The 26,945-nt window shown below is 49.3% G+C and overlaps 1 protein-coding gene across 2 annotated transcripts in view; it reads right to left on the reverse strand.

The window, feature by feature from the left end:
• The window catches only part of MAPRE3 (microtubule associated protein RP/EB family member 3), a 55,362-nt gene continuing 31,297 nt past the window's right edge, over positions 2,881-26,945 (reverse strand). The window contains exons 2-7 of one of the 2 annotated variants that reach the window (XM_018055528.1): positions 7,668-7,795; positions 6,566-6,711; positions 5,743-5,944; positions 4,335-4,489; positions 4,066-4,218; positions 2,881-3,827 (exon numbers count right to left, since the gene is read on the reverse strand). In XM_018055528.1, coding sequence (XP_017911017.1) covers positions 3,759-3,827; positions 4,066-4,218; positions 4,335-4,489; positions 5,743-5,944; positions 6,566-6,711; positions 7,668-7,788 — 846 coding nt within the window. In that variant the 5' untranslated portion in view covers positions 7,789-7,795 and the 3' untranslated portion in view covers positions 2,881-3,758. The remainder of the gene's footprint in view (positions 3,828-4,065; positions 4,219-4,334; positions 4,490-5,742; positions 5,945-6,565; positions 6,712-7,667; positions 7,796-26,945) is intronic. The other variant, XM_018055529.1, reaches the window with a different exon arrangement.

The raw sequence follows: 26,945 nt of genomic DNA on the forward strand, positions 1-26,945 counted from the left end.
TTTTGGAAAAGTAAGTGGAGACAGGTAAAGGATGGGGTGGGCTGGAGGCAGAAAGTAGGAGATAACCACCTCTTGCTTCCTTCTGCCTGCCCTCCAGCCCCTGCAGACCTGACCATCGCTGACTTTGCCTCAGGTCAAAGGGTCTGAAATGAAGTGCTTTTGCCCAGGACCATATTTGAGATAAGCATTAATCATTTTTTTCACATAATTGGTTTAGCTTTCCTCAGACACTGTCTTCTCTTTGTTCTACCTCTTCTGTGTTACATGTATGGTCACAAAAGCGATACTGATTTTGGAAGAGAAACAGAAAGGGCTTTCCATAGAGGCAAAGAAGGGGGTGTTCCATGGTAGAAATATAGAGAAGGGTGGGGAGGGGCTTTATTTCCTGTCTTAGAATAGTCCAGCAGGTCATCAATTGTACCTTGGCACCTACGGGATAGAAGTCATTCACTTACTTATCCAGTAGCATTTCCTAAGCCCTTTCTGCACCTAATAAGCACTTAGCACAGTGGTAGGTGGGAGCTAGAGGACACACGTCACTTGCTTGAGAGGAACTTGAGAAACCTGTGTGGGAGACAGATGAAGCAGAAAATTGTAATTCACTGTCTTAAATGTTCCAGAGTTTGGGGAGAAGGCAGTGGCTTTACATCCTGGAGCTCTAGGTCTTCAAAGAGCAACCTTAGACACTAGCCATGAAGGGTAGGCTTGGGCAGGTACCCATGGGGTAAAAGGGAAGAATCAAAAGACTGGGTCAAGTTTGGGATGGACATGTACTGCTATATTTAAAATGGATAATCAACAAGAACCTACTGTGTAGCACATGGAACTCTGCTCAATGTTATGTGGCAGCCTGAATGGGAGGAGAGTTTGGGGGAGACTGGATACATGTATATGTATGGCTGAGTGGAGAGTTTTGGGGAGAATGGATACATGTATATGTATGGCTGAGTTTGTTTGCTGTTCACCTGAAACTATCACAACATTGTTAATTGGCTATACCCCAATACAAAATTTTTAAAAGTTAAAAAAAAAAAAGACTGGGTCAAAGAGGATGGGTGGCTGTCTGGTGTGGGGACAAGAACAGTGAACTCATTGAAGCAGGTTGACCTCCTTGGTTTCCTATTGCTGCTATAAGAAATTGCCACAAACTTACTGGCTTAACACAACACAAACTTCTTGTCTTATAGCTCTGGAAGGCTAAAGTCTGTCAGGGTCTCACTGGGGTAAAATATGGTATCCATAGGGCAGTGGTCCCTTGTGGAGACTCTAGGAGAGAATCTGTTTCCTTACCTCTCCCGGCCTCTGGAGGCTGACCAAATTCCTTTGCTCATATCTCCCTTCCATCTTTAAAGCCAGCAGCAATGGGTCAAGTCCTCCTCACATTGCATCACTTTGACCCCTTGCCCCGCCCATCCCAATTTTATGGACTCTTGGCAATTACACTGGGCCCTTCTGGATAATCCAGGATACCCTCCTTATTTTAAAGTCAACAGATTAGCGATTTAATTCCATCTGCACCTTAATTCCCCTTTGCCATGTATTAATAACCTAACATATCCACAGGTTCTGGGGATTATAATGTGGACATCTTTGGAGGGAGGCGTTATTCTGCCCACCACACCCATTTAACCATCAGGGTGAGGTCCCAGCCTGAAGATGAACACTGGGCATCACAGAGAAACTACCTTCTCCTTTTACTGTATCTACCTGGAATAGCCTTTAAAATTAGGCAGAAGAATTAAAAATGGTAAGATTTAAAAATCACTAAGATAAAGTAATTTTAATCATAAAAATAAAAGCAGGCTAGGAACTTGGAGGAGAAAAACAGGAGAATAAGGAAATTCAAAAGTCTCTGTATGTGGGGAATATGAGTCAAATGGAGAAGGTGAAGTGAATGAGGAATGAACAGACATGGTTTGCTTATTTCAGGTTTCTAACGAGTCACTGGAGAAATGCTGGTGGTCTGGAAGGAGGGTCTTGGAGCAGGGCCATGGAAGAAACAACATCCCAGCAGTGTCTTGGGCACACTCAGGACCGTGAGGCAACATCTACCATAGCTGGTCAGAAGCTAGAGGAGAGTTCTGGAGGTCACACCTGTGTGGTCTTTGGGGATGAGCACAAAACAATGAGTCAGGAGGTCTCAATTCTAGTACAGGTTTTTACCACCTTGAGCAAATCATGTCACATGTAGGTCTCAGTCCTTTCCTCAGTAAATAAGGGGCTGTTCTAAAGGGCAATCAAGACTGTTTAAATGGGTCTGGTACCCACATTCAGCTAAGTGCCCTTGGTCCCTGTTGAACCTTCAGGACACTGGTTATCATGGCTCTTGGCCGGCACGCACCAGGAATGCAGGGCTGTGCAAATATGATGGGACAGAGTTTCCAGCTCCCGGCTCCCATGAGAGCCTGTTCTGTGGAAGCAGCCCCTTGGACATTGCTTTCCTCCTGGGCTTCAGTGCTTAGAGCCCTTGCTCTTTGTAACCCACTCAGCTCTGTCACGTGAGCCCTTGTCCCCATATGGATCACTGACATTGGATGTGTGGACTTTGACAAGGGTAGTGGACAGTATGTGGTCATACTGGCCCAAAGGGACAGAAACAAGGCACTTCTCAGCCACGGCCCCCTGCCACCCGACAGCTGCTTGACTGGGTTGCCCATTATCACAGCCATGGTCTTGAATTCTGTTCCTCTTCGGGCAACGGGAGTTTGGGTCTCTGTGCCTTCCCTTAAAGCCCTGGTACCAGCATTGGGAGATGGGGGCTGGGTCAAGCCAGTGAAGCTTTCTGGGCCTAGGGGAGGATGGCAGTGGTACTGTGCCCCGTGGCTATCACCTCCGGGGAAGGGGTCGCTCAGAGAAAAGCGCTGAGACCCAGGCTGTGGCTCAGTCGAGGGAGACATAGTATGGACTTTTACCACACAAGTTTATTTAAATAAAAGTGAACACATATGCAGGCTGGGTGGCCCGAAGGGCTGGGGTTGGGGAGGCGGGCAGAGAAAAGGCAGACGTACAGGAGGTCCGGGCAGAGTCTGTGTGGTATGAACCAAGCTGCAGGGGAGTGGCTGGGAGCCTCAGGGCAGTGCCGGGCTGTGGTGCTGGGGGCCAAGGGTGGGCGAGCCTGGTGCCAGGAGGTTGTTTTCATCCCTCACATGCTCCCCTCCCTCTCCCTGACCACCAGGGCCTTAGGTACCACCCCCCCTCAGTCCCCCATCCCTCTCCTGACATCAGCCTTTCCCTCAACTACTGGGAAGTCAAAAGACAAAATAAATAAGAATTGGTGAGTCCAGTCACAGCCCTGGCAACGGGGGAAGGGAAGCCAAGCCAGGCACGCTGCCCCGGAGCCCGTGCTGCCAGCCCTGGGAAAAGAACAGGTAAAGTGCAAGGAAAATCCAGTAAGTAAAAATATACCAATGACTTTGTCAAATATACAGCTGCTGGCTGTCAGGGGAGCGGGTGGCTGGCTGGGCGGGTGGCCATGGCACCCTGGGGGAGTGTTGGCTGACACAGCATAGAGACAACGGAAATAAATAGGGGTGGGGAGTGGGCAGGGGTCCTGCGCACTGGACCTGTGCCACAGGAAGAGGGGCCTCCGCCTGCTCACCTGCCCCGTCCCCCTAAGCCCTGCTTGCCAGGCTCCCCAATGCCGCGGCACTGACACAAAGCACCGGCCGACTGGCTGTCAGGAAAGGATTATAATGTAGGGGTGGGAGCAGGGTGGGGAGGCACGGAAGCCGTGCAGTCAGCCAGGGCTGGGGCCGCCCTCAGTACTCGTCCTGGTCTTCCTGTTGGTGTTCCTCAATCTCATCGTCCTCAGGGGGTGCAAATCCTTCCTGGAGGGTGGAAGGGAGAGAGATGCTGAGCCAGGCAGGCAGGCCGAAGCTGCGGACTCCTGCAGGTGGCTCAGAGCCGGCCTGGGTTCTGGCCCCCTGCCACTGCACATGCTCTGTAGGACCTTGGGCTGGTGCCTTCAGCCGACTGCCCTCACTGGCCCATGCTCCCCAAGGCCCCTTCTGGTCTCAGGGTCTGGTGGGAATGGGAGAGGCCCATCAGGTGCCCAACAGGACTCACCTCCGTGGCGTAGAGGATGCCAATGATGCCCGAGATGACGGGGCTGTTCTCACTTTCGTGTTCCTGGCAGATGAGCTCAATGTCTCGAAGTTTGCTGAAGTAGAAGTCGCGCTCCTTCTCCAGCCCATCCACTGTTAGCTTCAAATCCAGTAGCTGCTCGGGTGGGGGAGAAAGTGGTGTACAAGCAGAGACCCCGGCGCCAGCCTCCCTTCCCGCCTTGACGCCCCAGGGGCCTGGCTTTCTCAGCTGCCCATGCGCACGCCATTCACCTGCTGGTTGAGCTCAAGAATCTGGGCATCAGTCTCGTGGCCACCATTTCGGGCTGACGGAGGATTCTTCCGGAGGATACAGGGGGGAGCCACGTTGCTCAGCCGGCCGGAGGTCTGCATATTTTTGGGGCCTGTGGGGGACGTCCTCTGTGGAACTGTCCAGAGGAGGAAAGTCAGATGGGGCTGCATGAACCCACAGCCCACAGACGTGGCATGAGACAGCCTGGTGTGATGGCGGGGCAGGCCCATGCGAAAGGCAGGCACTCTCGCCCTCCCCTCCTCTCCCACTCTACATCTAGGCCTCAAGCCACGGCCACACGTGACACCACAGCAGCTGGGCAGCCCTCTGGCAAGCCTGGGACAGCAGGGATGACAGGGAGCTGAAGAAAGTGTAAGGTGTGGGGAGGGAGGGGAACTGGGACAGCGAATTTGGGGAGTGGGGCTGGAGGGGTGAGGGCCCTCCTGTACTGACAGCTGGGGCCTAAGGAAAAGCAGCAGGCACAGGGCCTCAAGTCTGGCTCTTGCTGGGTCTTTCCTAACAGAAGCCCCAGCCCACAGCCACCCTCTCTGGGGGTGACTTCAGAGTCTCAAGACTGCAGGAGACCACAGAAACCTTCCCCTGCCCCTGTGGGTTGCCCGGGCCTCAGGATGGGCTTGGTACCCTCTGCTGGGCCTGATTCGGGCATCCCAGCTCCTCCCCCGCACACCGTCATGCTTTGGCCACTTATTTTCCAGCTAAAGGCAGCTCCCAGGACAGAGCCTCTAATGCAAAGCAAGCAGGAGAGTGGGGGCAGGCCCAGGGGGCAGCAGCGCACACGGAGGAGCCGCTCTGCTATGACGGGTTCAGACGCGGGTGGGCTGCTCCTCTTCCCTGGCCAATCCTCTTGTCTCCCTGAGGCCCTGTTGCTTTTCCCCCTTCTCTTCTAGAACCCAGACAAAGCCTCATTTCTAGAGATTGTCTCTTGAGGACTTGGGGCTGTGAGATTCTGGAAACGTGGGAAGATTTGGTCCAGCTGGGCAAACTCCCATCCCCGGGGAATCAGGTGGGCAGAGGGCAGAAGGAGTCCTTTGTGCCAGCCCCAGGTCCTTGGCCGAGATGACCTGGACACAGGAACTGTGCCATGGGCTGCCCCGTCACCTCAAGGTCAGCGAGTTAGCTTGGGCGGCAAGAAGAAGTAGCTTGGGTCTCCCACCACCAGCAGCCACCTGAGCGGGCTCCGGGGGCTCTCCTCCCACTGTGACTCCCCCTGGTCTAAGTGGGCAGCAGGCGGCGTCATCTGAACTCCGTGATAACAGTCTCCTTTAGGCTGGCGGGGGCCGGGCGGGCCGGTGGCCCAGGGGGCGGTCCTGGCTGTAGAGCCCCGCCGGCCCGGCCCCCCACACCCTCTCCCCAGCTCGGGCACGTTACCTGCTGTGCCAATGAGTTTCTTGGATTTGTTGAAGATCTGATCACCTGGGTTAGGAGGTGGTGCTACGTCCTGGCCCTGCCGCGCCAGCAGAGGGTTGTAATCCTTTCCATCATAGTTTGCGTCAAAGAATTTCTTAAACCACTGAATAAACTCAAAATTATCTTGGAATTTTCCTTTCACTAATTTCTCTACAGGAATGATCTGAAATAGACCACAGAAGCAGAGAACTTTAACCTCCGGCTGCTGCACAGCTGCCGTCCTTTGAGGGAGGGCCGCTGCTGTCAGGAAGGCCAGCCCTGGGGCTGCAGTGGCCCCACCTTCTCCGGGGCTGCCCCCTTCCCGTGCCAACAGAGCCAATGCATAGGCTCCAGAGCCCCCCGCCCAGGGTCCAGAGACAGCCCTTTCCTCCAGACACAGGAGGAAGTACGTGGGGAGATGTCCCTTGGTGCTGCTCCCTGCACGTGGGGCAGGGGTTGCTGGAACCGGGGTCCTGGGCCATCGAGGCAGCAGTGAGCCAAGAGACTTCTTGGGCCCTACAGAGGAGGAACTTTACAGAAGCAGTACACCGAGACGCTCAAGTGTAGGATCCAGAGAGGAGGAAGGGATGGGAACGCGGTCGGGATGGGAACGGGGTCAGGATGGGGTGTCAAATGTTGTGGGGTTTTCCACTGAGCCTTGAGCTGGGGAAGCACTCCCCCTAGAGAGGCAGTGGGAGGAAAGTGGCATCAGAGCTGGAAGGACCCCAGCGGCCCCTGCTGCGGGCCATCTTCTTCCCTGGGGTCACAGAGCTCCTTGGGGGACCCTCAGAGTGCAGGCACCTACTTTGTCAACACCCATCTTCTTGAAAGCTGCTTGCAGCACCTTGAAGTTATGGATGTATTCGTGCTCTAGCTTGGCCTGGAACTTCACCTTCCTCAAGTGCACACAGCCAGGGAAGAGCATGTCCATGAACTGGCAGTAGGCTGCCCCTGCGGAGCAACATGGGCAGCTTGCTTTCACTTTCCTGGGCCCACTGGGGCTACTCCCTCAAACCTCCCCATCTCCTCTTCTCTTTCTTTGGGGCCAGGGCCAGTCATACTTGCACATTAGTGAAGGGAAAGTCACTCAGTCATGTCCAACTCTCTGTGACTCCATGGACTGCAGCCTGCCAGGCTCCTCTGTTCATGGAATTCTCCAGGCAAGAAGACTGGAGTGGGTTGCCATTTCTTTCTACAATACTTGCAGGATAGGCACAACCAGAATTCCCAAGAATGGGAGCAATTACTATATAATGATACAATGAGGTACCAGCACCATATCAAACACGGCTTCCCCTGGTGGTTCAGGGGTTAAGGAATCCGCCTGCAGTGCAGCAGATGCAGGTTTGATCCCTGTGTTGGATAGATCCACTGGAAGAGGGCGTGGCAACCCACTCAAACCCCATGGACAGAGGAGCCCGGTGGGCTACAGTCCACAGGGTTGCAAAGAGTAGGCCATGACTGAATCGACTTAGCATGCACACACCATATCAAACACTGCATGTATGGCATTCAGTCCTAACAGCAACCCTACTTATACAGCTGATGTCATCTCCATTTATGGACAGCAAAACTGAGACCTAGAGAGGGGTGCTGACTTGCCCAGGGTTGCACTACAGGAAGAGCTGAGACCGGGACCTCCTGAGTGGCTGGGCTGGACCTGGTGCCGGTGATCTCAGGTTCACTGCTTGCCTCTCCTGGAGCCCTGCACTGTACTTCTGCTGCCCTTTGCTTTGGACTTTTCCCACCACATGGAGACCCCCATTTCCTTCCTTCAACTCCAGAACCTTGGCTAGTTGAGGGCTCTGCAGGCCTCCTTAATCCTCAATGTCCACTGAGGCTGTTCTGCCTCCCGCCTTCGCTGCCCTCCCCTCCGTAGCCCCCCTTCCCCGTTCCCAGCCTCCAACCTGAGCAGAGCTGTTCTATCTTGGTATAGTTGAGGTGCAGGGAGTCGTTGACCCATGCAAGCATATCATGGCGACTCAGATTTTCACTGGTCACAGATGTGGAGTACACATTGACGGCCATGCCCCAGCTGCAAAGAAAGAGGAAAGGCAAGGTCAGCTCCTGGGGGCCTTGTGCTGTTCTTGGGCCCAAAGGAGAGAAGGGGCTGGAGGGTCCCTGGAAAAACGAGAAGCATCTTCCTCCAGACTAGCAGCTTACCTCCTGGAGAAGGGGTACTTACTCACCCTTGAACATCTGGTGAGTACCTACTATAAGATCTCCTGGAGAAGGGAATGGCAACCCATTCTAGTATTCTTGTGTGGAGAATCCTACATACAGAGGAGCCTGGCAGGCTATAGTCCATGGGGCCACAGAGTCAGACACGAGGAGCACACACACACACTATACAGGGTGTGTGTGTGTGCTCCGCTGTGTCTGACTGTCCATGGAATTTTCCAGGCAAGAATACTGGAGTGGGGCGCCACTCCCTACTCTGCGGGATCTTTCGGACCCAGGAACTGAACCTGTGTCTCTTGTGTCTCCTGCACTGGCAGGCAGATTCTTTACCACTTTGTTGTTACTCAGTTGCTCAGTTGTGTCCAACTCTTTGCAACCCCACAAGTTCCAATATTTTGGGCACCTGATGCGAAGAGCCGACTCAGCAGGAAAGACCCTGATGCTGGGAAAGATTGAGGGCAACAGGAGAAGGGGGCAGCAGAGGATGAGACGGTTAGATAACATCACTGACTCAATGGACATGAGTTTGAGCAAACTCTGGGAGATACTGAAGGACAGGGAAGCATGGCGTGCTGCAGTCCATGGAGTTGCAAAGTTGGACATGACTGAGCGCGCGTGCGCGCACACACGCACATGCACACACACACACACACACACACTATACAATGGACCTGCGCTAAGAAGTGGTGAAGTCAGAAGTGGTCTATGCCTCCAAAGAATTTACAGACAGGCAGATGTCCAGAGCAGGGAGTGATGGGGCAGGAAGAGCAGGACAAGCAGAGTTCAGGGGTGGCACAAAGAAAGGGGTGACCTTTTCTGCTTGACAGGGTCAGCGAAGACTTCAGAACAGTCTGAAAGGGGTAGGAATTTTCTGAATGTATGGGGGGATGGGGTGGAAGAGCTGTGCAGGCCCCAGGACTAGCAAGAACAAAGTTATGGCTTATTGCTGGGACTCTGAGTTGTTCAGCAGGCAGGGGAAATGGTGTTCATGTTGGGGTGTGGTACAAAGAGGCCCAAAGGGGCTGGTTGCCCAGGGCTTTGTTTACCATGAAGAGGAGTCTGTTTAAACAAGGGAAGCCATTAGAGGATTTTAAGCAGATTTGACCAGATTTGGGTTCTAGAAAGCTGACTCATCTTCACATCTGCTCTGACTTCAAACTCGATATCCCTGTGGCTTGCTGATGGATCCACAGACACCTGGATTTCGCTTATACAGAAACTTCCCTTAATACATGCTCTGCTTCTGTATTTGTTATCCCAGTGAATGTCACTACCAGTCACCCCATCACCCATGCTGGAAACCTGTGGGGTCAGTCCAGATAGCTCCTCCCCTTCATCCTCAAAGTCCATCATTCAGCAAGTCAGCGCTGCCCTCCAATGTGCCTGCTGCCTTGGGGTTTCTACATATCCATTCTCTCTGGCCAAGGCGAGCAAGAGCCTCCTAGGGGGCCCGTCAGCCTCCAGGCTCTCCCTTGCTTTAGTCCATCGCTGACACTGCTGCACTCAGACTCTTGGAAAGCAGCCCTGGTCTCTCCAACCCCTAGCTCACAAACGAGCTAGTCACAAACGAGCTAGAGACACAAACGAGCGGTCACAAACGAGACACCCAGTGGCCGGACTTGCCTTGCAGACTTGAACGGTTTAGCACTCACAGTGTTGGAAACATTTTTGAGTTAGTACTCAAGATTTTTCTGGAACAGAACTAAACTCAAGATTTTAAAGTTGGGATGTTCCACACAAGCAAATTGGGATTTCTGGCTTCTTTTGGCAACCCTGAGTCCATGTTCCCGTGCAGCAACCTACAGCTGGAGCTGAGCAGAGGCGCCCCCACCTCGGGCCAGTGGGTGTGAGCATGTCCTTACCCTCCCCTCATCCCCCCTCACAGAGGTCAAGTGTCGGTTGCTGTTTATTACTGTTAAGAGGGAAAACTTTCTTGTAACTAGGTCTTTTATCAGAAATGGAGAAACAGGACTGCATATTCCCAGAATTGGGAGAGTACGTATTTCTGGAGTGAAGAGTATTTTTTAGGTTTAATATGCAAAGTGTCTCCCTGAAGGAAGAATACACCCACCCCACATCCCCATCCAGAGGGCATCTGTTCTTGTAACGTGACCTGCTTCCCACCACTTGTCAAGCTCATCAGTGGGCCCTCCCTCTCCAGCCCTGTCTTCTCTGGTCCCCTGGTTGGGAGTCCTGGGCAGCTCTCTACTCACCTTCTGCCTGGAATGCAGTCCCACCCCCACAGTTCATTCATTCTCTGCTCTGCTGCTGCTAAGTCGCTTCAGTTGTGTCCGACTCTGTGCGACTCCATAGATGGCAGCCCACGAGGCTCCCCCGTCCCTGGGGTTCTCCAGGCAAGAACACTGGAGTGGGCTGCCACTTCCTTCTCCAATGCATGAAGGTGAAAGGCTCTCAAACTGTGGTCCCTGGTGCACCATTGGTGCTCTGTGGGCATCAGCTTGTTAGAGATTTCAAGTTAGAAATTCCTGTTTTTGAGCTTTGCCCTCGACCTACTGAGTCAGAATGTGCACTTGACCAAGAGGGTCTACAGGCACAGTCAAATTAGAGAAGCTGTTTTAGAAAGGAGGCTCAGTTGGCATCTGCTGGGCTGTGCTCCCCCACAGCCCCACCCAAGTATAGACAATGGAACTTCACTAGATGCACATTTAATTTTAATACATTTTTTGAAAAAAAAAAAAAAAAAGGACACCCTCCTGTATATTCCTAGTCCTTCCTCCTTTTAAAAATAGACTTTGTCCTTCATTGCCTAAAGGAAGGAAGGCCAAGATAGGGCTGGAAAGCCAAGGGAAACAAAAATTATTGTCTTGGGAGCTTCCAAGGACTCAGGAGCTGACAATTGCGGAGATTTCTGAGGGTAATTTTGACTGCACTTGAGTATCCTCTTACACAGTGGTTCTGAACCACTACCCTGTAATCTGACCATTGCACTAACCACTGGACTTGTCGAAATGCCTGCTTCTCTCATCAGTAAGCACCTCAAAGCCAGGAGTGGTGTTTCTAGGCCTGTCACAGGGAAGGAAGGTACTGAGCAAATTTGTTGAATGATTGAGTGACACCTTCTCTCTTCTTTCTGAATCCTCTTATATCACCTTCTGGCCTGGACCCTCCCTCCCCAACTCAACCTTCAGGACTTAGCTGGGGCTCTAGCTCCTCTAGGAAATGTTCTCTGGGCCGCTGCGCAGGGAGACATGGCCCTGCTCTGTGTCGCCCTGAGCATACTCAATCAATGCCATTGATTCCATTCTCTTGAAACCACTGTGTGTCTGCCCCTTCTACCTGACTGTAAACTCCTCAGTGACCAGCCTGTTTCATTCACTTTGGGGTTCTAGATAATTCTCAATGAACAATAATCACAGAGATTGGAGTTGGGAGAGTGCCTCTTGGTTTCCAGGGAGCTCACCTAAAGTAACCTCAGCAGGCAAGGCAGGAGTGTGTGGACACCAGACCTGACTAGGGAGGCATGTGGGGAGGGTTCCAGACTTGACTGGGGAGGCAGGTGGGGAATGTCAAGGCAAGGGTATTGTATTTTGATGAGTATTTAATTAGGGACTCTGAGAAATAGATTTGCCCCATCCTCAAAAAGTTTAGTCTTACTGGGAGACCAACATACAGGAGAACAATATAACCAAATGCCCCAAAGTGTGGTAAAAACAGTAGGTGCTCCAGGAAGACAGGACGGAGAAGAGTGTGCAGAGCTGGAGAGTGGATCTGAACAACCCTAATATGAATGGTCAGACCCTGCCAGGCCTTCGGGGGGAGGAGGTGTGCAGAGGCCTGCAGGACCTGAATGCAGAGGGGACAAGGCTTCTCACAGGCTTGGGGACTCATTTCTCCATGAAGCCCTGGGGGCCCTTCTGGACCTGGGCTCCTGAGGCAGAGTCTGAACTGGTCAGGGGTGGTTCTGGGAGGCATAGGGTGGTCTTAGGTTGGTCCTGGGAGCTCCTGAGGCACTTTAGGGATTTGTTTTTTCCTGTTACTGTGTATGGTTTTCAAGTGCTGATTACTGAAAAAAGGCAGAGGCACTGGTCCCGGTCTAAACTGGTCCTCCAGTTTTTGACTGAAATCATTTGAGCTTCAAAGATCTTCCAACCCGCGGGCAGCCTTCCTGTGGGTCCTCAACATCTCTATATTATATATAGCCATTCATGTGTATTATTATATAATATATATAGTACACTATATAAATATACATTAATTGTATTTATATATAGGTGGCTAAAATGGTAAAGAATCTCCCTACAATGCAGGAGACCCAGGTTCTATCCTTGGGTTGGGAAGATCCCCTGGAGAAAGGAATGGTTACCTACTCCAGTTAATATATAAGTTAAATAAATCACCCTGCTTATTTAACTTACATGCAGAGTACATCATGCGAAATGCCAGGCTGGATGAAGCACAAGCTGGAATCAAGATTGCTGGGAGAAATATCAATAACCTCAGGTATGCAGATGACACCACCCTTATGGCAGAAAGCGAAGAAGAACTAAAGAGCCTCCTGATGAAAGTGAAAGCAAAGAGAGAAAAGGCTGGCTTAAAACTCAACATTCAAAAAATGAAGATCACAGTATCTGGTCCCATCACTTTATGGCAAATAGATGGGGAAACAGTGACAAACTTTATTTTCTTGGGCTCCAAAATCACTGCAGATGGTGACTGCAGCCATGAAATTAAAAGACGCTTGCTCCTTGGAAGAAAAGCTATGACCAACCTAGATAGCATATAAAAGGCAGAGACATTACTTTGCTGACAAAGGTCCATCTAGTCAAAGCTATGGTTTTTCCAGTAGTCATGTATGGATGTGAGAGTTGGACTATAAAGAAAGCTGAGCACCAAAAAATTGATGCTTTTCACCGGTGGTATTGGAGAAGACTCTTGAGAGTCCCTTGGACTGCAAGGAGATCAAACCAGTCAATCCTGAAGGAACTCAGTCCTGAATATTCACTGGAAGGACTGATGCTGAAGGTGAAACTCCAATACTTAGGCCACCTGATGTGAAGAACTGACTCACTGGGAAATACCCTGATGCTGAGAAAGATTAAAGGCAGGAGGAGAAGGGGATGACAGAGGATAAGACGGTTGGATGGCATCACCAACTCAATAGACATGAGTTTGAGCAAGTTCCGGGAGTTGGTGATGGACAGGAAAGCCTGGTGTGCTACAGTCCAAGGGGTTGCAGAGTCAGACATGACTGATTGAACTGAACTGAACTGACCTACTCCAGTTTTCTTGCCTGGAGAATCCTATGGACAGAGGAGTCTGGCAGGCTATAGTCCATGGGGTCTCAAAGAGTCAGACATGACTCAGCGACTAAACAATAATACATAACATAGTACATATTCATATATAGTATATATATATGGTATATACGAATATATTTATATATGATATAGTTGGCTGTCAGTGTCCATGGGAGATTTGTTCCAGGACCACTGTGGATACCAAAATCTATAGGTGCTCAAGTCCCTTACGCAAAATGACATGGTATTTGCAAATAACCTCTGTACATCCTACTGTATACTTTAAATCATCTCTAGATTATATATAATACTTCATACAATGTAAATGCTATGTAAATAGTCGCTGTTTCATGGCAAATTCAAGTTTTACTTTTTGGAACTTCTTGAAATTTTTTTCAAATATTTTCCATTTGTGCTTGTTGAATCCATGGGTACAGAACCAACAAATATGGAGAGTTGACTGTGTAATATATTTGGTGATACACACACACACACACACACACACACACACTCACTCACATATAGCTTTTATGTCTATATAATTTAAAATATACTCCTGATACACAACCTGGTATTAGAACCACAGTCCTCATCTGATGCATTGCATGGCCCACACTGCAATAGCACAGGCTATATATTGGGGGGGTGGGTCGCATGAAGTAGGGTGGCAGGGTGGGGTGGGTACGGGTGGGCAGCTGATACGTGGAACAGAGCCTTGTCTCCACTCAGGACTGGCTCTAGTTCTTTCAGGTGATGCTACCCTCTGGCCCAGCTGGGGTTCATTTTGGCTGAGGACTCAACCAAGGCACTCAGGGCTCTTTGCAACGATCTCCAGTCACGCTTGCTGGGGGTCATGAAGAAACCCATCTCCTTTTTCTCTTATTCCTTGTCAGGATGGGGTGGGAGAGGAGGATACCCTTCTTTTAATGCTCCTCTCCTAGATTCTGCCCTATAAATACAGCTAAATTGTGACCAGCAGGTGGCACCAGGTCCTGGGCAAAGACTCCTTTAGAAGTTTCTCCCATCCTTAAATTCCTTTCTCCATAGCTCAATTCAGACAAGGAAGAGCTCCTGACTTTGACCCTATCCCTCAAAGAGGAAGCCTGGTTGGGTCAAAACGTGGTGGTACCAGGACAGCGGCTTGAGTGGAATCCTTGTTCTTGACCCAAGTGCCCTCTAAGAACTGAACGAATTGGAATTGGCTAGGGCATTGGGTCAACTCTAAGATTCTGGACTCAACTAAACCAACCCCCCAATTCCCCAGAGCCATAAGTTAAATGCATCAATGGATCCAACTTCCAATGACTTTTTGTACTGGGGGTTGACTCAGGCCTAGACTCAAGCCAGACCAGCTTCTTGGGGTGAAGGTATATAAAGCATCCACCCAGGTATCTTGCCCTAAGTGAACCAGTTACCCACCACTGCAGCTGAGACAAAATCTGAGACAACTCTTACAGTGAATGCACTTGTAACCAAGGGCTGGGTCACCTCCCCTGAGAGAACGGTAGGCAACACCTAGAGGAGGCAGGCTCTGTTCCAAGGGCTACAGTAGCCAGGTCTTGTTCTACCCCCATCCCTGTGTTTCTACCCTGGCCTCTGCCACATGGTGACTGTCAGGAGAAATAGCTGACTGGGTTGTAGCATGTCACCAGCCAGCCTGAAACCCCATTCAGGAATCAGACTGAGGATACGGCCTTGGGAACAATCTGCCCTGCAGGGTCTTGACTCCTGCTACCAGGACTGCGGTCAAGGGAAAGAAAAGTTGAGGAAGTTTAGTCTGGTGATATGCAAAATCATTTCCTACGCGAGGACCGTCAGGTTCACGATGCAGTCACTGGTAATGGGAAAGACAGTTATCACTCATCAGGAGAGGTGGAGCTGTCAGTCATTCTGCAGTCGGAGGCTTCCAACATGGTCATCAAGACCAAATCTGAACATCCCGTGGCTGGAAAGAGTTTCTAGAGACCATCCAGTTCCTTCCCAGATCCCTAGGACTGTACTTAGAGCTAGGCATTTATAATGCCTAATCATAAATAAGACTGCATAACCCTGAAAGCTCACATTCTAATGTTTAATAACCTTATCACTGGCCTAAATCTAACTTTGACTTTTTAAGTCTTCAGTGGAGCTCTACCTTGCACAAATATGTCTTGGAGATAACCCAGGGGTTATCTGCTCAGTCTTCTCTAATTCTTTGGTCCCGAGAACTCCTTGCAGTTCCCAGTTCCTTCTGCTCCCCACAGCTATGAGGGACACACTGGGTCTTTCAGCCCTGTAGTGGGTGTTGGACCTGCCTCCAGCAGGCTCCAAAATGGTTGCTTTAAGAATACCAGATCTCCAGTCATACACCTTGAGCTTAAATCCTGGCTCTAACATTTCCTAGTTGCTTGACTTTAGGCCTCAGTTTCCTCATCAATAAAATGGGGACAATGAGAGTCCCCACTTCACAGAGCTGTTTCAAGAACTAATTGAGTCATGTGTATAAAGTCCTGGACAGAGCCTGGCACCTGGTAAGCACTTGGTCAGTATTATCGGCATTATTAAGGCAGACACTGAGATCCAAGGTCACATTCCTGAGAAGCAGGCGCCCAACACACATCCAGCTTTAGGCCTCCAAGATCCTGGAATGCCAGTCTAGAAGGGAGACAGACCACAGAAGTGTGCGTTTCTCTGCCCTTTCTACCTGGGAAAAACCATCTGGGCTACCTGAAGCTGGGGCTTCTAACCACGATCCCTCCCCAACTCCAGATTTCCCATACATTCTGCTTTGTAGATGCCATCCTACCGGTCAGGAAAACTGGAACAGGCACTGTGGGATCAGAGGAGAGAGAACTCTGAGGAGCTTGCCAAAATGTTTCCTGCTCCTGACATGGGGCAATGCCCATTGTCATCAGGTTACCCCTTCCTGCCTGGGCCCAGGGGGCTGAAGTCACCTGTTTGGAAAGTCTGCAATATTGTTACCCCTTGCCCCCTGGGTTACACACCCAAGTTATCCTGGGATTGCATGGAGGCAATAAGTTCAGGCAGGGAGGCAGGGTTCTGAGGGACTGGAGGAGCCCTGCTGGCGGGTCACAAAGCCCTGGCAGACCCAGCCAATCACCTTCTTCTCATGGTTGACCCAGGATCTGACTCATGGGGAGGCTCAGCCTCCTGAAGCTGAATTTAAAAAGGAGAGATGGGGCAGAAGGAGTAGTTCCAGGGCTGCTGGGGAACACGCCCACTCCAGCAGATCCAGGACAGGGATCTGGACCATGCAGGCTCAGGTAGGAACTGGAGCTGCTCCAGGATTCTGTTCTCATTGCACATTTAGGTCATGTAGCTCTTCCCCAAGATCCTGAACCCTGCTGAGGTCCCAGCCACTGGAGTTCTGAACACGCCTTGCTGACTGTGATCTGAATTCTAAAGAGGCAGGTCCACATAATGGGGCTCTGCCCTTGCAGCTGCTGTCCCAGGGAAGGTGTCCTTTGGGGAGTCCTAGCCAGATTGCTCTATGTGGTCATTACTCAAAGGGTTAATGGAAATCCAGGAGGGGAGTACACAAAACTCCTCACTTGCTAAAATTAATCATTATTCGTAGGGTCTGTGTCGGTGGGCAGGTAGAAAGGCAAACCTTTCTTTCCAATGGCTCTCTACTGAAGATCTTTAAGTTCCACAAACACTTAACTTTTTAAGCCAACAAACTTTCATGATGGGATCTGCCATCAGAGCAAGATTACCAGCAGCAGACTCCTGGAGCTGTGGGATGTGGGGAAGCCAGGTTGAATGGTAGATGTGGCTCAGCTATGGGCTCTGCCACTCACTGCCCGTGAGACTTTGACCAAGTATCGAGTTGGCCAAAAAGTTCATACTGATTTTCTGTAACATGTTGTGGAAAACCCAAATGAATTCTTTGGCCAACACGATAGTTTGAAGTATCCAAGCCTCAGTTTTCAGGTCTGAAGGGTCAGGATGATTCTCTTGAGCATGGCATAGCTGTGGGTGCCATAGCTGTGGGTGCCATAGCTGTGGGTGCCATAGCTGTGGCAATGCCTCGTCTTTGGGAACCAGAGGTTCATCATCTCCCCACTTTGGGGGTTGAGCAACCTTGATGACAGGCAGAGGATGATCGATGTGTCTGACTCATGTTCTTCTTCCCAGGACCCTGGCAAACTCCCCACAGAGCTCCAATCAGGTGCCTGAGGAGGGGGAGGGTAGGGGCAGGTGTGGCTTTAGGTTGTGGTTCTTCGGCAGCTGTGGTGGCGCTCTGGTGCCCGTTTCTTTCCTTCACTAGTACTAGCCTGGGGCCCTGGACACAATAGCTGCTCAATAAACACTGCTGGATGAATGAATAAATGGGAGCGGCTGAACTGCAGTGTGGGGTTTCACGTGGCAGGTGGGTTCAGAAAGGGTGGTTTTCTGGCCATATTTCCTTTCTGTTGACCACAAGGAGCAGGAGAGGAGAAAACAGGCTGCACCTGCTAGCCACATCCAACCAAATGCAGCCTGAAGCCCCTGTATGCTCAGCAAGAGACTGAAAAAGACCTCTTCCTCTGATACAAGGAAAAGAGAAACAAGGTGAAGTGATAGTCCCTCAGTCGTGTCTGACACCATGGACTGTGGCCCACTAGGCTCCTCTATCCATGGAATTCTCCAGGCAAGAATACTGGAGTGGGTTGCCATTCCCTTCTCCAGGGGATCTTCCTGACCCAGGGATTGAACTTGGGTCTCCCGCATTGCAGGCGGATTCTTTACCATCTGAGCCACAGGGGAAGAAGCCCATATAGCTGCCAGACTCCCCAGAACAGGGCTCTGGGATGGTTCTGAGAACAGAACTTGATACCTGTTGGGAGGATGCCCCAGTTGGGACTGGCTCTCAGTCCAGCTCTGTGCACACTTCAGGGGAGGGGTATGCTAGCCCACCTGCAGCCTGAACGTCGAGAGGGAGGGGGCTGCAGCAGCAGCTGGGATGCGTAGGGTAGAGAACATTCATGTCTGCAGCCCTAGTAGGCTTGCTGTCTCCTTCCTGATCTTTCATGCTTCAAAAGCAGCTCTGGTCTTTGGGGGCACATTCAAATCATGTCACTTAATCTTTTCACAGGCTGTTTCTTCAGACTGTCTGTATGGCTGACAGTTGTCATCTGGCCAAGTGGCATGTTCTCCCCTCCTCTGAAACTAGATTCTATGAATCATTCAGTCAACTCTCCCTCCAGTCCAGGCCCAGGCCTTTCTCTGCTCTCAGAGCCCCTCTCCAATACCCCCACCACAGCCAATCCACCAGTTTTATTTCCTGGCCTTTTATTAAAAAAAATACTCTTGTAGCAAGTATTATTATCAAACTCCACTCATTGGGCCAGCAACCCTTGTGGTGTTAGAGAAAAACTTGCCTCTCACATAGCACACCACCTATACTTGTGAGTTCATCAGCCAGCGGCCTCGGCTCCAAGCTCTACTAATGTGCATCTCCTCGCCTTTTGGACAGGCTGCTTATTTCATATTCTGACCTTTCCACCAGCAGGTCTACCTGACGATGTCCAAAACAAACCTGGCAACGCTCAACATCTGAGTCTCTTCCTCTCCTGCAGACTGTCATTCTTCACGTCCCCAAGACTTTACCTGCCCCCACTGCAGGCAACAGTCATTCCCCCTCAATGAGGATGTGCAGTGAGGGGTACCTTCAGGCCTGTTCGCCTTCAGATAAGCTTCTCTCCTGATCTACCATGGTGCTTGATGTTGCCACCACGAATGTCACTCTTGTGAATTATATAGCATTTGTCTCCAAAAAACCTTAGTTATTATCTCAATTTTAAATATGAAGAGATGAAGTCTCTGGGTTCAAGCTACTCACTAAGATTTAAGATCAACGACTGGTGAGGCCAGACCATGAACCCAGGCCATCTGCACCCAAATCCTGTGCTCCTCCCACATCATGGCCCTGAGGCAGGAAGACTGACTTGATTTTGCACAGTGCTAGTGCACGATGGGCGGAGAAGGCAATGGCACCCCACTCCAGCACTCTTGCCTGGAAAATCCCATGGACGGAGGAGCCTGGTAGGCTGCAGTCCATGGGGTCGCTAAGAGTCAGATACGACTGAGCGACTTCACTTTCACTTTTCACTTTCATGCACTGGAGAAGGAAATGGCAACCCACTCCAGTGTTCTTGCCTGGAGAATCCCAGGGACAGGGGAGCCTGGTGGGCTGCCGTCTCTGGGGTCGCACAGAGTCGGACACGACTGAAGCGACTTAGCAGCAGCAGCAGCAGTGCAGGATGGGGCTGCTCTGGTCAGTAAAGAATCCGCCTGCAATGTGGGAGACCTGGGTTTGATCCCTGGGTTGGGAAGATCCCCTGGAGGAGGGCCTGGAGAATCCTATGGACAGAGGAGACTGGAGGGCTACAGTCCACGGGGTAGCAAAGAGTCGGACACTACTGAGTGACTAAGCACAGCACAGCGCAGGATGACTTGTCCCGATTTCGGCTCCTGAGCATTAGGAGAAAGGAAAGGAAATGTCAAAGGTTTTCTACTTTATATTTCTCTTTCCAAGCTACTGCAGCGCATTGCTCACTCAGCAAGGGTTTATTGACCATTTCTGTAATGTGCTAATCCCTCCACGAGGTACCATGAGGACACACGATATTTTAAATCATGGGTCTTCTCTTCAAGGAGCCTTTGTTTGGTTGAAGAAACAGGAGTAACTCATAAAACAGCACAAGATTCCACAAACCAGAATCTATGAAGCACTAACTTGTGTGAGTGCATTTGGCTTTTAAGTGCTCCAGGAGAGTATAGAGGATGAGAGCGGCCTTAGTAGTTAAATGGCTTCTGGGGGAAAGTGGCACCAAATTTAAGACTTTAAAGATGGTAGGATGTTAGAGAGAAGTGAAGAGAAAATGGAAAATTTGGGACATGGGAAACATGTTTACGATTACTTTCCTTTGAAAAATGAGCATGAGACCAATGATCAAATCTTAGAGGAATGTTACAGGATGCGTTCAAGAGAGGAAATGGGAGAGGCAGGTGGTGTCCCTGGTGCCAAGGGAGCGACCAGTTTCGATGAGGAGGTTACCTGCCCTGTTTAATGAAGTTACCAGACCTCGGATGGAGAAGTAGTCATTAGATTGTTCAAGGAGAAATGATCAAACTCTGAGTCATCATGCTGGAGTGTGAGGACTGAATCTCGACCTGAAGACGATTATGGAGCCCCAGATGATTTGCCTGAGGATGCGGAGGAGAGAAATCAGGGGCTTGTCACGAAGGCCAGTGGGTCTGCTGCAGCACGGCAGGTGGACTTGACAGCTTGCAAGGTGACCACCTTGCTTCTTTCAGCAAAATCTGGAAAAGTCACATCCTATCCTTAAACTCTAGGTTGTATCTGTCTAAGGAGGCTCATGAGTGCAATCTCATGGTCTTTCTAAAGTTTTACAACATGGTATCGTGAAAGAATGGAGAAGGCAATGGTACCCCACTCCAGTACTCTTGCCTGGAAAACCCCATGGATGGAGGAGCCTGGTGGGCTGCAGTCCATGGGGTTATGAAGAGTCGGACAGGACTGAGCGATTTCACTTTCACTTTTCACTTTCATGCCTTGGAGAAGGAAATGGCAACCCACTCCAGTGTTCTTGCCTGGAGAATCCCAGGGACGGCGGAACCTGATGGGCTTCCATCTATGGGGTCGCACAGAGTCGGACACGACTGAAGCAACTTAGCAACAGCAGTAGCAGCAGCATCATGAAAGAAATGAGGGAATGAACAAGAAATTCAACATAATATTGTCTTAACTAAGTTGAACATTTGGAGAATGTTTAAATATGAATATACTGTTATGTTTAACTGTGGTTAACCAAACCCCCTTTTGGGGTTTAGTTTTGAAAATTACTCTATTAAAGTAGGGTTACTAAGGACTTTTCAGAGCCTCCGATTCACTTACTCACTGATTACCGTTTGTGGAGTGTGTGTTTCAGGCACTGAGCCTGGCATGAGGCCTATAGGAAGGAAGGGGACCTACTCTGTGTCCTTGAGGATTTCATAGACTAATCAGGGAGCTAGACAAGTGGACGAAATAAGCAAAGGGTGACACATTACACTACAACCCCAGACGCAGGAAAGGCATGCTGCTGGAGTCACTCTGCTGTCTGGGTCAGGGCTTCTAGAAAAAGCATAGTTTGAGTGGGGTCTTGAAGAAGCAGCTTATCAAGCAAATAAGAGTCAAGACAATGGAGGAACAAACTGGGAGGAGGGAGCGGATTTTGAATAGTTTACCCCAAAACACGTGCTGGAGGCAGAAGAGGATGTGGTTAGTGGTAGAAGCTACAAGCAAGAGCTCCGTAAGAGAACTGGGAGTTATTTCATCCTGGGAGAAGCTCATCAAGGGATTTTTTTCCCCCCACATATACAAGATATTTGCAACAATGCAAAAATATCCCTAACACTACTATAGTTAAAATAGTTGAGCATCATTTCCAAATCAAAAATACAGCAAATGAAATTATATTGCTTAGAAACTGCATTAAATGTATAACTCTTGGGGCGTTAGCTTATATTATCTTTTCTGGCAAAAACTGAAGCGATTTCCAAGTGCTCCTTGTAGAAATCAAGTGTCCCTCCAAATTTTTGTCAACCCTTTATTTTGAAATGATTTTAGACTCACAGCTGCAAAATAGGACAAAGAATTCCCATGTATCCTCGTCCAGCTTCCCCAATAACATCTTACATAACAATTGTTAAGGCCAGGAAATTGACGCTGGTACATTATTTACTGAGTTGCAGACCTTATTTGGATCTCATAAGCTTTTACACACCCTCTTATTTTGCTGCTGCTGTTGTACAGTCTAAGATACGTTATCACTGAATAGAGTCAGGTCCCGAGGACACAGACTGTTCCATAACCTCCAAGAAACTCCCTCATGCTACCCCCTCATAGGCATGCCCTCCTCCTACTCTGATCCCTGGCAACCAGAGATGCTTTCTATCACTATAATTCTGTAATTTTAAGAATGTTATAGAAATGGGGGCTTCCCTGGTATCTCAACTGGTAAAGAATCCACCTGCAATGCAAGAGACCTTAGTTCGATTCCTGGGTTAGGAAGATCCACTAGAGAAGCAACAGGCTACCCACTCCAGTATTCTTGGGCTTCCCTGGTGGCTCAGCTGGTAAAGAATCTGTCTGTAATGTGAGAGACTTAGGTTTGATCCCTGGGTTGGGAAGAACCCCGGAGAAGGGAGTGCTTCTGGAGTACTTCTGGTACCACTGGAGTGGCGACCCACTCCAGTACTCCAGTGTTCTGGCCTGGAGAATTCCATGGACTGTATAGTCCACGGGATGGCAAAGTATGGTCCAAGTACATTGCTGAATAATGGTGCAAGTGTGGACATACCACGGTTTATCCATTCACCCACTGAAGGACATCTGGGTTGTTTCGAGTTTTGGATGATTATAAAAAACCCTATGAGAACCTTCCTCAGCTTTTCTTGCTTTGTTCATGACAGTCTAGCTTTGGCAGTTCAGTTCAGTTCAGTCGCTCAGTCGTGTCCAACTCTTTGCGACCCCATGAACCGCAGCACGCCAGGCCTCCCTGTCCATTACCAACTGTCGGAGTCTATACCCAAACCCATGTCCATTGAGTTGGTGATGCCATCCAACCATCTCATCCTCTGTCGTCCCCTTCTCCTCCTGCCCTCAATCTTTCTCAGCATCAGGGTCTTTTCAGATGAGTCAGCTCTTTGCATCAGGTGGCCAAAGTATTGGAGTTTCAGCTTCAGTATCAGTCCTTCCAATGAATACCCAGGACCAATCCTTTAGGATGGACTGGTTGGATCTCCTTGCAGTCCAAGGGACTCTCAAGAGCCTTCTCCAACACCACAGTTTAAAAACATCCATTCTTCGGTGCTCAGTTTTCTTTATAGTCCAACTCTCACATCCATACATGACCACAGGAAAAACCATAGCCTTAACTAGACAGATCTTTGTTGGCAAAGTAATGTCTCTGCTTTTGAATATGCTGTCTAGGTTAGTCATAACTTTCCTTCCAAGGAGTAAGTGTCTGTTTATTTCATGGCTGCAATCACCATCTGCAGTGATTTTGGAGCCCCCAAAAATAAAGTCAGCCACTGTTTCCACTGTTTCACCATCTACTTGCCATCAAGTGATGGGACCAGATGCCATGATTTTCGTTTTCTGAATGTTGAGTTTTAAGCCAAATTTTTCACTCTCCTCTTTCACTTTCATCAAGAGGCTCTTTAGTTCTTCTTCACTTTCTGCCATAAGGCTGGGGTCATCTGCATTATCTGAGGTTATTGATATTTCTCCCAGAAATCTTGATTCCAGCTTGTGCTTCCTCCAGCCCAGCATTTCTCATGATGTAATCTGCATATAAGTTAAATAAGCTGGGTGACAATACACAGCCTTAACGTACTCCTTTTCCTATTTGGAACCAGTCTGTTGTTCCATGTCCAGTTCTAACTGTTGCTTCCTGACCTGCAAATAGGTTTCTGCTTTGGCAGAGATCGCTCCAAACTTTTCTGTCCTCTGGAACTACAAATCTGACTGGGTTCTGTAGGTGGGGGACCTAGGCAATAGGTTGGGGAGGAGCTGAGAAGACACAAGTATACAAGCAACTCTTTGGACTGACTATTCCAAAAATTATGGGTTTGTCTCAGTTTAAACCTAAGTTTGTGCCCCTCAAGGCCAGGCTCCTACTTCTGGTATGGTATGGCTTCCATACCATAACCCAAGTCTGTGAACTCATCTTTCTAGATGCATGATTTCAGCAAGGATACTTGGGGATCACAGTGGCAGTTCAGGCATCCTTTAATTTGAACAAAATTGGTGGCTCAGACGGTAAGGCATCTGCCTGCAATGTGGGAGACCTGGGTTCGATTCCTGCGTTGGGAAGATCCCCTGGAGAAGGAAATGGCAATCCACTCCAGCACTCTTGCCTGGAAAATCCCATGGACAGAGGAGCCTGATAGGCTACAGTCCTTGGGGTCACAAAGAGTCGGACACGACTGAGCAACTTTCACTTTAAAACAAAAGGGGAACAAAGCTTCAAACATCCAATTGATTGCAGGAGCATTGGAGCTGAATCCATTAAGGTTCAGAAAGACCTGTCTAAATTTCTACCCAACTTGCACAAAATCTTCTTAAATCAGAAGCCAAGGAAAGACTAAAATAGTCAAAAGCATAACAGAGAAAGGACTCATCGTACCTTGAACAAGAAAGTCTTCATAATACCCAATGTGTGGGGATACACATTTACTCACGACCTTGGGGTCATAAGTAGGATAGTAATTTCCTGACCAGAACCAAATACTCTTTCATCTCTAGTGCCTCCTGAGGTTGCATATTTTACAGTCACAGATTCATGTTCTGCTTCCTTAGTGTTCCTTTAGGTCAAAACAGTCAATATTTGTTTGCCTCTTTTGGGGAAAATCAACAATTTACCTGGACTGTTATACCTAAAAGATTTACTGAGGCAATTCTTACTTTTCACAAGTCCCCAAACACAACCTCAAGGATCTTAAAATTTCCCTGTGATTCTTTATGTGGTTGACCTTCATGTCCGACTCTTTGCGACCCCATGGACTGTAGCCTATGAGGCTCCTCCATCCATGGGATTTTCTAGGCAAGAGTGCTGGAGTGGCGTGCCATTTCCTTCTCCAATGATGAGAAAAGCTCTGATTCTAGCTAGCTATTGTTCTCTTTCAGAAAGAGCATAACGTGTTGTGTGTGTGTGTGTGTGTGGCTGCCCCGTGTGACATGCGGGATCTTACTTCTCTCTGACCAGGGATTGAACCCATGCCCCTGCAGTGGAAGCACAGAGTCTTAACCACTGGACTGCCAGGGAAGTCTCAAAGCGCATAAGGTTTTTTAAGAGAAGTTACAATTTTGTCCAAGTAAAGTTCATTATGCAGGCATGATTTATCCCAGAAAGGTAAATTCTTTACTTCTGATTATAGGCCATTTAGAGAGTTCCAACTTTTCTGAAATTATGACACTTACAACTTAACCACGTCCTTGGTATTCAAGTCCCTTCCTCGGGAATCTCAATATGAAGAGGCCTTTTGTGAGTTAAATTAGCCCTTCAGCAGCCTCCTACTCTGGGCTCACCTAATTATCATAAACATTTCTGTCTGTGTTTGTGAGATCTGGACAAACTGTTGGTGTTATGAGTCACTTTCACGGGACTCATCAGACATCAAGTCTACCGCAGACTCTCTTGACTGTGGCAAGGCCTGCCTACTCAGCTCTCTTAAGGGAATTAGCCCTCGTGGCTAAGCTAGTGGGGGCTTTTGTCCACTTGGTTTCAGGGTGTCCTTTAAATCTGACGATCCTTCATGCTGTACAGTGTTTGTAACTCACTGAAAATACACGTGTCTCAGTAGGCAGGCTTTTCCCCAGTGAAATCCTATTATGTTCTCTCCCACATACTTCAATTCACTCTAGTATTTCTTCGAATTTTGCTGCTCTACTTTTACATGTCTTGTTCTCAACGAGGTCATTTTGGTCTATTGGTTTCTGCTCTAGGAAAAAGAGACTGCTGGATAATTCAAGGAGAAAAACTGGATCTTGATTTAAGAAACAAAACTTTGGCCACTCAAGGGGAGGCGGCCTTTCTATTCTTGTAACGCCAAAGGTCTTTTTTAGACCTCACATGTACATAAACATGTTCTTCCTTTCTTTTTCCTCAGGGTGGTAATAACTGAAGGTAGCTTGCCCTCAGAGGGACTCAGAGAACTCAGTGTCCTTAGGACAGTGCTTCTCACACTCTGCGTGCCACCTCTCTGGAGGTCAAGGTAAGGTCATGATGGGACCATCTAAATAGCATCCTTATCATTTCCTTCCTGGAATCACGATTCTGGAGTTTTTTCTTAGTCTGGATGGCGGTAGTGTGGTGGTGGGGCCTGGTCTCACTGAAAACAGACTCACTTGGGTTCATCAGTCATTTATTTGTTCACACATGAATCTCTGCTTCCATGTAAGAGTAATGAAGCACCTACTGTGTGCACAGACATGACCTGGCCAGAGGAATCCTTCTTTCAGCCCTAGATGACTTCTCATTTGAGGAGGAGGGCTGTACACAGTGGTTAACTGCTGACTAGTTAATAACTATCTCGAAGGGATGTGCAGGGATAAGTCACTTTTCTGGCTGCCTCCCCAGGAAACTGCAGCATGTCCCAAAAGCAACTTCATATGATTAAAATCCCCCCTCCACCACCAACAGGCAGAGTCTACCAATTCTGTCTTCTCAGCCTTCTCTCTGTTACAGATGATGAAATAGGTCTGGAAGGCCACCTCACCTGAGGTACCTCATGATGTGGGGGTGTAGGGCTGTTTCAAAAGAGGCCAAACCCCAGAAGCACCTCAGTCCCATGCAAGCCAGGATGGCCTTGACTTAGAACTAAGATGGGACAAATGACGACTCTGGAGTGGCAGAAAGGACTTTCAAAATAAAGGTAGATGAATGAGGCACGTGCCCAACATCACAAGTCCTCTGCAGGATTCGTCAGGACAGGGACCTGCATCTGCCACCTGGAAGCACAGGAAGCCCTGCAGACCCACACCTCCGGGCAGGGGCTGGCTGAGGTTCTCAGCGTCCCTGCTCTGGGCTCCCAGAGGCTGTGGGTGCTTCAGTCTGGTCAGGGCTAGTGCAAAGATAAATCCATGTGATGGTCCTAGGATAACAGCTCAGTGACAAACAAAAACCTGCTGTTGTGAGTGCAGGGGACTGTACTCCATTAAACATGGTTGGTGAGAGTGGAATTCAGTACAGT

Source organism: Capra hircus, chromosome 11, assembly GCF_001704415.2.
Source record: "Capra hircus breed San Clemente chromosome 11, ASM170441v1, whole genome shotgun sequence".
Classification (NCBI taxonomy): Eukaryota; Metazoa; Chordata; class Mammalia; order Artiodactyla; family Bovidae; genus Capra; species Capra hircus.